Below are 10486 nucleotides of genomic sequence, written 5' to 3'. Positions count from 1 at the left end.
GCCCGCGGAGGATGCTGGGGCGCCGCCCGCTGGGACCTGTAGTCCGCCGCGGGGGTGTTCCGGCGGCGAGGAGGGGCGGATCTCACTGCGCCTGCGCGGCAGGACGCGGCCGATTGGCTGGGCCGTGAGGCCTGGCGGTCCCGGCAGTGCGCGGGCAGCGGGGCGGTGGCGGTCTCCGTGTGGTTTCTCGGCTCACCGCTTCCTGGGTCGTCGCCTTTTTCCCGTTCTGGGCTCGGTTAGCAGGGGGACAGTCCGTCGTCCTGCCGGGACTTTGGATCCTCCTTAGAACCCTGGGTTTCACCCTTAATCCCTAGCCTCTCCGACCCCCTCTCTGTCCCCTACGGCCCAGGGAGAAAGCCCGCGTGGCGGTCTGGGGTGGCGGCGAGGCTGCGTTTCCCCTCCCCACGAGAGGGGAGCAGTCCAGGGGCACCGTGAGGGTGAGACTGTGACTGCTGGGCTCGCGTTCTGTTCGACGCAGGTGGACCGTGTCACCCCCTCCGGTGTTCATTGCTAAACCAGTTCGCAGAGCTTTTCCTCTGGGTAACTTTCTCAGCTGGTCTCCACTCTCCCTGGCGCCTACATAAGGGAGTACTCACTAACCCGGTGCGAAGACCGAGATTGGGAGTTCCCAGAAGTGCTGAGACTAGGTTCAGAATCTTGTCTGTGTGACCTTAGGACAGTGGCTCTCAGTGTTCTGTGTGAAACGGAATGCTAATGTGCATTGCTGCTTTTTGATAGATGCTAATGAAATGTATATGAAAACATTCTGAAAGTGTTGCTTCACTTTTTCCACCCCTCCTCCTTTCACCCAAAGTTGAGATTGTTCCTGTTGGAACCCAGGGCCTCATGCCTGCTAAGCAAGCTCCCTACCATTGAGCTGCCTCTGTCATATGTCATAACTTTTTTTAATTCAGTTTTTAGCTGCTTTTGATCCTCAGAAGGATTCAGTATTATCTTGTTTTGTGGGTAAGTGCAGAGAGCATAGGTGACTTTGTTAGGGGACAGACAGATGCAAGTGATGGGAGCATGAGGTTAAGGGAAACAACCACCAAACTGATCCCCACATGCTTTCTTTTTAAAAAGCAACTTACTTGTCGGCCTGCCTGGCTTAAGTGGACAGGCTATGTCACATTCCTCAGCAAACTACCTGTTTCCTGCTGAAGAAATGCAGGCCACAAATAATGTTAAGAGGGTAACCCACGTTACCCTGAAGAGGAAGACTTTTGTGACTCTCTTGATAGACCAGATCCCGAAACTCAGGGAGATAAGGGTAATTCCTCCTAACCATAAAATCTGTAAGAATCTATGGTTCACAATCCAATTAGAACGAGTCAGCTTGGGCCAAAGTGACAGAGTTGTCATGGCAGTGGGGACTTGAAAATCTGAGGTATAACTGCTATCAGTCAAAAGTTAAGAGGTGGCCTGGGTGGGACTCTGGAAATTTCTCTGGGATCCGCAATAAAACAAGTGTAGGAGAGGCACACTGTCCCTCTCCTGAGAGGATCAGCTCTCTCCCTTGAGAGTGTCCTCTTTCCCTTTTTTTTTTATCCCTTTGTTAAACTCATCTCTGAGCAACATGTCTGAAACCTTTCTGACTTGATTGCAAGAATTCGGGCTTGAAGGGGGTCCTTTTCACTGCCTCAGTTTTCTGGAAGGCCCCAGTCTCTAACAACTTGTCCAAGGTTATCAAGCTAGTAAATGGAAGACAAGAGGCTTGACTCCAAAATTTCAGCTCCCAGGCCAGAGATTAAGCATGCTTTCCATCCCCATGGAGTTAAACCTTTATATACTCAAAATTGCAGTGACAGAGAGGGAAGGAAGAAGTACTGGGAAATGAAATGGAGCAAATTATATTCCACGAATGTATGATTATGTCCAAGTGAACCTCAATATTATGTATAACTATAATGTTCTAATAAAAACATTAAAAAGGGGGGGGGGAACTTGACCCACACTCTGGGTTCCCACTTTACTGTCAGGTAATGTATTCGTTACTCTCCGAATTTGGCCCTGATTTGTTTCTTGGTTTCATACATCATGTGTGACTGCAGCGTCCCAGACACTGGGAACCATGTGAGTTTAGTTCTCTTAGATGCTCAATAGATAGACCAAGACCAAGAAGTACTTAAACTCCATACAAACATGAATGCTGAATTCCTCCCCCTTCTTCTGAATTAAGAACAGCTTCCTCATGCTGAGATTGGAGGCTAAAAGGCTGCAAATTCCCACTCTGATACCAAGGAAGCTGAAAGTTGAGATTGTTCCCTACCTTGGCCTGTGCAGCATAGGTTAACACATGTACACTGCCTGCCTTTTGTCTCACTTCCCAACCTCTCCTCCCTTGCCTATTCTCCTTTAAAAGCTCAGATATGGGGATGTGACTCTGTGATAGAGCACTTGCCTAGCATGTTATAGGCCATGGGTTCAACTCTCAGCACCAATAAATAAATAAATAAACGCTCTGTTCACCTTTGGAGATTTTGAAGATTTTGAAGCAATGTCTTCTACCTACAAAGATGGCTTTGAATAGAACCATTTTTCCTTTTATTTTTGCTATTGAGGATTAAACCCAAGGGCACTTTACCACTGACCTACATCCCCACTTCTTTTCATTTTTTATTTTGAGACAAGATCTTACTAAGTTACTGAGGATCCTAGTAAATTGCTGAGGCTGGCCTCGAACTTGAGATCCTCCAGAGTCTCTGGGGTTACAGGTGCGAGCCAATGATAGGCAGCATATAACACAAACAGTAGTAACATAACATTAAGCAGGTAATTCTACAAACAGGGCCCACTATGCTGACCTCCACTTGCTTTCTTTTAAAAAACAATTTACCCACAGCCCTCCCTGACTTAAGTCAATAGGATATGCTAAATTCCTCAGCAAACAACCTATTATGCAGAAGAAATGCAGGCCCAAAATGCTCCTTCCTCCCTGATAAGAACACAAGTTACCCTGAAGGAGAAGGGGCTTTTGTGACCTTTACACAGACCAGATTCTAGAACTCAGGGATATATGATAGAAGAAAGCCCCTAACTGTAAGATCTAAGTTCCAATTAGAACCAGTGTGGGCCAAAGTGACCAAGAGTTACCTTGAATCTTTTTTTTTTTTTAAGTTGTTGATAGACCTTTATTTTATTTATACATAGTGCTGAGAATGGAACCCAGTGTCTCATACAACCCAGGGCTCACACTGAGCCCCAGCCCCAGCCCTACCTTGATTCTCTTAGCATGCACAGTGGGGACTTGGAAGTCTGATGCAGTCCTGCTGTCAGTCAAAAGTCAAGAGGTAGACCTGGGCAGAGCTCTCTGGAAACTTCTGTGAGACCTCCAATAAAACTATAGGGCAGGAGGGGTGCACCATTCTTCTCTTTCCTGAGGATACTCTCTCTCTCTCTCTCTCTCTCTCTATCTACCTATCTCAATAGTGTCCCCTTTCCCCTTTTTCCTATCCCTTCTCATACCAGGTACTCTTAGCAAGATATCTGAAAATTTTCCAGCATGATCACAAGACCTGGTAACCAAGGACTGCCATGACTACCTTGATCTGTAATAATCACGCCCCATGTGTCTCATGTTTATACACTTACAGAAAATTTGTTGTGGCTTTTTCCCCCTGGTTTTTAGGTATGATAGAGTTTTTTTTTTTTTATTTTCTCAGTACTGGGGATTGAACCCAGGGGTACTTTATCCATGAGGTACATCCCCAACCCTCTTTATTTTTTGAGATAGGATCTTACTAAATTGCTGAGGCTGGCCTTGAACTTATAACCCTCCTGCCTCAGCCTCCAGAGTCAGTGGGCCCACTATGCTAGCATTTGTTATTCCTTTTTTTTTTTTTTTTTTTTAAAGAGAGAGTGAGAGAGGAGAGGGGGAGAGGGAGAGAGAGAGAGAGAGAGAATTTTTTTAATATTTATTTTTTAGTTCTTGGCGGACACAACATCTTTGTTGGTATGTGGTGCTGAGGATCGAACCCGGGCCACACGCATGCCAGGCGAGCGCGCTACCGCTTGAGCCACATCCCCAGCCCCATTTGTTATTCCTTACCATAATCTTACATCTACTTTATCTCATGGAAATTATCTCATGGAAAGTTGTTCTGCGTGATTTTTTTTTTCTTTTGTACTGGGAATTGAACCCAGAGGTACTTTACCACTGAGCAACATCCCCCACCTGATTTACTTATTTATTTTTTGAGGTGGGGTCTTGCTAAATTGCTTAGGGCTTAGGCTGGCCTCAAACTTGCTGTCCTGTCTCTGGTATTATAGGAATGTACCACTGAGCCTGGGTAAACCCTGTGATCTTACAAGATTTCACTTCCAATAAACTTAGAAGAAACCAACTTGGGCCAGGCATGGTGGTGCATGCTGTAATCCCAGCAGTTTAGGAGGCTGAGGCAGGTGGATTGAGAGTTCAAAGCCAGCCTCAGCAATGGAGAGGCACTAAGCAACTCAGTGAGACCCTGTCTCTAAATAAGATACAAAATAGGGCTAGGGATGTGGCTCAGTGCTTGAGTGCTCCTGAGTTCAATCCACGGTACCAAAAAATTTATCTAAAAAAGAAAAGAAACCAACCAAATTGGATATCTGCTCTGAAAGTGAATTTTTAAATATCTGCTTTGGGGTATGATGAAGCCGTCAGTCTTGACAGCTTGAATAACACTTGAATAACACTTCAAGTGGTACATTTATTTTGTTCAAAGCAAATGTGACATTTTCATTGATCTTAATAAAAGATGAAGGTCCAGAGCTGGAGGTGTTGTTCAGTGGTAGAGCCCCTTCCCAGCACTTAGAGGGCCCTGGGTTCCATCACCAGCAAAGAAAGAAAGAAAAGAAAGCAAGGAAGGAAGGAAGCAAGAAAGGGAGAGGCAAGAAAGGGAGGGGAGAGGAAAGGGAGGGAGGGAGGGAGGGAGGAAGGAAGGAAGGAAGGAAGGAAGGAAGGAAGGAAGGAAGGAAGGAAGGAAAGGAAAAATATCAAGCCAGGTGCAGTGGGTATAATCCCAGGGGCTCAGGAGGCCATGGGATTACAAGGTTGCAAATTCAAATCCAGCCTCAGCAATTTAGCAAGGCCCTAAGCAACTCAGTGAGATCCTGTCTCAAAATAAAAAAAATAAAAAGGGCTGAGGATGTGGCTCAGTGGTTAAGCACCACTGGGTTCAATCCTCACTACCAAAAAAAAAAAAAAAAAAAAAAAATCTGCTGTTTTAAAAAATGTTGAGCTGGGCATGGTGGTGCACACTTGTGATTCCTACTTGGGAGGCTGGAGCAGGAGTTGTTCAAGGCTAGTCTGAACAATTTATCTAGACCCTGTCTCAAAATCCAAACTAAAAATGGCTGAGGATATAGCTCAGGGGTTGAGTGCCCCTGGGTTCAATCCTCAGTATCATCGAAAGGGAGGGCAGCTATGTGTACTTAAGGGGGCATTATATCAAGCCTGATTTTTTGGTGGTTTTTCTTTTGCATGCTGATAATTTTGGCATGTGTCTCTCCCTCAGCCCCCAAGAGTTAACTGTTTTTATTAAAATTTGCTTATTTCTCTGCCTGTAAGAACCACCTAAGGGCTGGTAGTCGTGGTGCATGCCTATAATCCCAGCAATCCAGAGGCCAGAAGATCACAAGTTCAAAGTCAGCCTCAGCAAGTTAGTGAGGCTCTGCTCAAAAATAATGAAAAGTAACAGGGCTGGGGATGTGGCTCAGTGGTTAAGTGCCCTGGGTTGAATCCCTGGTACCAAAAGAAAAACAAAAACAAAACAAAAAAAAAAACACCACCCGAGAGCTACGTTAACTGTGTGCCTGAAACATAGATGCTCAATAAATGTTTATGGATACATAAACCTCTCCTGTGTCTCATTTTCCTCCCCTATAAAAGCAGCTAATAATGCCTACCAAACACCTAAACAGATTTCTGGCAAAATCAACGAAGCATGGAGGCTGGGGATTTAGCTCAGTGGCCGAGCATTTGTCTAGCACAATCAAGACCCTGAGTTCAGACCCCTCAAAAAGAAAAGGTGGGTGGGTGTCGAAGAAGCTTGCGTTAATCACTGCTAGGCCACACCAGGTCCTGTTGTGTCCTCTCTTGGAATTTCCTGTGCTAAGGACAAGGCTATGGTCATAGTGATCCTTAGTCCTGAAACCCCACGATGGAAAGGGGCGTTCAGTCCCTCAGGTCACTCTGCCTCCTGCTCCGGCTGTCTTCCTCAGCAGTCAAACATCCGGGAAAGGGAGAGACGCACCCAGCCAGACTCCAGGGGACCAACACGGGAGAGGTAAGACCTGGGTTTGAGTGACAACAATGAAAGTTTCCCAAACAGGGGGACATTTGTGCAAAGAATGGCCTTTAATACAGAGGAAGACCCTGCAGCGTGACAAACCTTCAGAGAGTGGGGCTGAGCCAGCCTCTCACAGGACTCAAAAACCTGATCGAGTATCAAAATAAATCGATATATTTACATATATTCGTGACCTAAAAAACCAGAGAAAGTCCACGGCCTGAGGCTATCCGTCCTACCCTTCCTCCTCCCTCTCATCCTCCCCCTCGCCTTCCTTCACTTCCTCTGTTCCTTCCTGCACTTCTCCCGGCCCCTGGTTTCCTTCTTTCCCTTCTCTATCTTGGCTCCTCACCACCAACCCGCCTCTCAGGCACCGCTGCCCCCCTCCCTGTGCAGTCCCTCAGCCCTGGCTCCCCCAGCCGGCTCCAGGCTCAGGGTGGGAAGGCCGCAGGGGGTCCTCAGCCCAGGGAGCACTTGCTGGTGTTCTTCTTGTCGCAGGTCTTCAGGTCAGTGCTGGGGGGCTTGTGATGGTTCCCCTGGAGGGAGAAGGATGCACAGGTCAGGATGGGAGGGCTGGCTGGCCTATGAATAAACGCAAGCTTTCTTTCTCCCCTCCTGGGAATTGTAGCACCACGGCTCTCCTCCCAAGACACACGCGGCCAGTGGGACCCAGCCAGCAGATCCAACTCACCAATCTCCGGCCTCCAGACTTGAGTAAGATGTCCCGAGCCAGGGAACTGAAAGCCTAAAGGGGAGATTGGTCAGAACAGACTGGAGGGGGGATGCGTCTACCTTTCAAGGTTCCATGTCTTGGTGGTGGCTGAGGAGGTGGGGGGCAGGTCTCACCTCATCCACATTCATACTGGATTTGGCACTTGTCTCAAAAAACCGGATTCCGTGCTCTCGAGCCAACTGTAGGGTGAAACGAGAAGGAGAAAGCTGGAGAAAAGGGGCTGCAGCCAAGCCCCCTGCAATCGGGCCTCGCGAAGTGTTCATGTGTTCGCCGCGCAGTTGTAGAACCCGGCCCAGCATGGCCCTCACCTTATCGGCCTGCTCCTTCTGCACTTTCCTCTTAGCCTCCATGTCACACTTGTTCCCCAGCAAGAGTCGCTCCACTCCAGCTGAGGCATTCTAGGGGCAGAAGTGTAAGACCAGTGACAGTGGCCCTGCCTATCCACACAGCCCCTTCGTCCTCCATGATCTACCCACTTCCCCCATCTCCTCTGGAGGGTTCTTACTTCTTTGATGCTTTTCATCCAGTTCTGAATATTTTCAAAGGATTTCTCATCAGTGATGTCATACACTAGGATAATACCCTGGGGGCGACAAAGTTCACCTTGGACCATATTCCCATGTAGGCTCCCCAGCACCCTCTAAATGACCCCAGAAGTCCCATCCAAGTCTAAACTCTTGGTCATGTGGGGCAGTTTGTGGCCCACACTGCGTGCCCCACTTTCCCCTGCCCCAACCCCTGGCCCTGTGTTCTCATAAACCTATGTTCTCTCGTCTCACGCCCTCAGCCCTTGTCCAGAACCACACATCATACCATGGCCCCACGGTAATAGGCAGTAGTTATTGTCTTGAATCGCTCTTGGCCAGCTGTGTCCCTGAAGAACGAGAAGATTTCATGGGTGGGACAGAAGGAGTCTCCCCCTAGAAGACTCCTTCCCACCAGAGAAATTAGCTTCTACAACCTGGTGGGGCTAAAAAGAAGAGATTAGCTGGGCACAGTGGCCCACGCCTATAATTCCAGTGACTCAGGAGGCTAGGGAAGAAGGATCACAAGTTCAAGGCCAGCCTCAGCAATTTAGCAAGATCCTGTCTATGAGTCTTTGCCTTTCCGTTACTCACCTTTTCCATTTGACCTTCATTAGTTCCAGCCTCTCCAAATCTGTTTCCTCATTTGTAAAATGGGGACAATAAAATATGTCTCACAAAGAGTGAGGATTAGAGAAAATGATACATACACATAAAACATAAAATGATACTTAGCGCTTAGCATAGAGGAAGCATTCAATGAGTAAACAAGAGATCTTGTTTCTTGGGTGCCTACCATTTCTTAACAGCTGTCTGTCTTTTTTTTTTTTTTTTGAGCAGGGGACTTCCTGCATGTGAAGTAAGGACTTCACCAGAGTTACATCCCAGCTCTTGATCTGCTCTTTAAGATAAAAAAAATAAAAAAATCCTCTAGCTGAGGCAGGAGGATCACAAGTTTGAGGCCAGCCTCAGCAACCTAGGGAGACCCTGTCTCAAACTGAAAAATAAAAAGGGCTGGGGATGTGGGTCAGTGGTATCAGTGGTAAAGCACTCCTGGGTCAATCCAGCACTGAAAGGAAGAAAACCCAAAAAACAGAACAGCAGAGAATGCTCTGGACCTGGAGAGTTACGGGCCGAAAAGGATCAGAGCAGGAAGAGATGGAAGGACAGCTGAATAAGCAAGATACATAAATTAGGAGAAATGGTAGAAGAAACAGCAGGGAAAGGGAGAGAAATGAAGCAAACAGGAGGAAAGAGTCCCAGGAGACGAACGGGAGGTCTAGTTAGGTGTCCTGGGGGATCCACTCACCAGACCTGCAGTTTGATCTTCTTCCCCTCGATTTCCACAGTGCGGATCTTGAAGTCAATTCCTGTGGGCAGAAGTTGTGCGCTGAAGCGGAGAGTGGGTGTATGCCTGTGCATCCACAGGGATGTGTGGAGACCCGGGAAGGAGCTCAGGCAGCGCTTCGGGCAAGCAACCTCTTGGAAGTACAGAACTAGGAGCATTCCCCCAGAGCTGCATTTGTAGAGTGAGTATACTCTTTTAATTAGATTTTATGGAGGAGGTTTTGAAAATTCTGCAGAGGGCTTCAGGCCACCCCAGCTGACAACTCTTCCACTTAAGTTTCTGTTTCCTCCCACTATTTTCACATTCCTCTTTCCAGTTCCTTAGCTACCCCCTTCTACTTTTTTTTTTTTTTCCTTTTTCTGGTACTGGGGATTGAATGCAGGGGTGCTTAACCACCTAGCCACATCCCCAGCCCTTTTTAATATTTTATTTAGAGACAGGGTCTCACTGAGCTGCTTAGGGCCTCGCTAAATTGCTGAGGCTGGCTTTGAACTTGTGACCCTCCTGCCTTAGCCTCCCTAGACCCTTCTACTATCATATTCCACCATCCTCCTGGCACTTTAGGGTACAGAGTAAGGGAAAAGGTAGTTGACATTAGTCCATGAGAATTAACTGGTGGGCCAAGCTTGGAACTAAGACAGTCCGAGACTCACACAGGATTCCTCCTGAGACTGAGAGAGGACAGAGGGGCATTTTGCCTTTGTAACCAAAATTGTCCTGAGAATCTCTCTGACTTATTTCCCAGGCCAGAGGACATGAAGAAAGGCAAAGGGAGGAAAGGAGACAATGTTCTTTTTAGCAGAAACTTGGGCACCTCCCCCTAGGCTGCTGGGGCCCCCAGGGAGCAGATGATTCCACAGGCTGACTCAGAGACCCCAAAAGTCCCCTCATTCCCACCTTCCTCATCAGGCAGTCTTTGAGCACACCCAGTCGCCCCGTCCCCTGTGTCCAATCCTCTATTAAGCTGAGGGGAGGGAGACTGGGGAACGGATGGTAAGGTGGGGTGCCAGGAGAGAGCCTGGAGGGTCAGTGGGACAGAAAGAGACAGAAGTCAGGGACGGTGGACGGGGAATCAGGAAGAGTCCTATGTGGATAGGGTTTGGGGAAGAGGAGCTAGAGGGCCAAGAGAAAGACTCCTGTGAATTTGGGGAGACTAGAAAGACAGTCAAGGAGAGGTTGGCCTCAGTGTCACCTGGAGGCCTCAGAGGTTGGAGGTCTGAGTGCCCAGCTATGTATGGGGGATGGGTCTGAGACAGGGGTGGAGGGACTGGAGTTTAGGAGCCCTAAAGGCGACTAAGGCGACTGCTAAGGAGGGTCACTGGTCCAGGCGCCTGCAAATGAGGGCGCAGGGGCGTCGGGGGCCTGGGAGCGGCGGCGGGCTCACCGATGGTGGAGATGTAAGTGCTGTTGAAGTTGTCTTCTGCAAAGCGAATGATCAGACAGGTCTTGCCCACCCCCGAGTCCCCGATCAGCAGCAGCTTGAAGAGGTGGTCGTAGGCTTTGGCCATGGCGGACACTTGGGGGCGCGGGGGAGGGGTGGCACCCGGAGGCGGGACTGCGGGGCTGGCGACCCGGCGTCCCGAGCCCGGGCCAGGAAGTTTTCCTGCCTCTC

The 10486-nt window shown here is 48.5% G+C and overlaps 1 protein-coding gene across 1 annotated transcript; it reads right to left on the bottom strand.

Annotated features, from left to right (window-relative positions):
• Positions 1-6330: 6330 nt before the first annotated feature.
• On the bottom strand, positions 6331-10486 carry Rab13 (RAB13, member RAS oncogene family). The gene is made up of 8 exons (XM_026412941.2): positions 10259-10486; positions 8836-8896; positions 7816-7876; positions 7508-7585; positions 7311-7400; positions 7116-7181; positions 6961-7014; positions 6331-6805 (listed from the first exon to the last, which is right to left on the bottom strand). The coding sequence occupies exons 1-8, from the start codon at positions 10380-10382 to the stop codon at positions 6728-6730; spliced, it is 612 nt and encodes a 203-aa protein (XP_026268726.1). The 5' UTR covers positions 10383-10486; the 3' UTR covers positions 6331-6727.

Source organism: Urocitellus parryii, chromosome 11 (assembly GCF_045843805.1).
Source record: "Urocitellus parryii isolate mUroPar1 chromosome 11, mUroPar1.hap1, whole genome shotgun sequence".
Taxonomy (NCBI): Eukaryota; Metazoa; Chordata; class Mammalia; order Rodentia; family Sciuridae; genus Urocitellus; species Urocitellus parryii.
The sequence above is the reverse complement of the archived record's forward strand: the minus strand, read 5'-3'. Positions and strand labels throughout refer to the sequence as shown.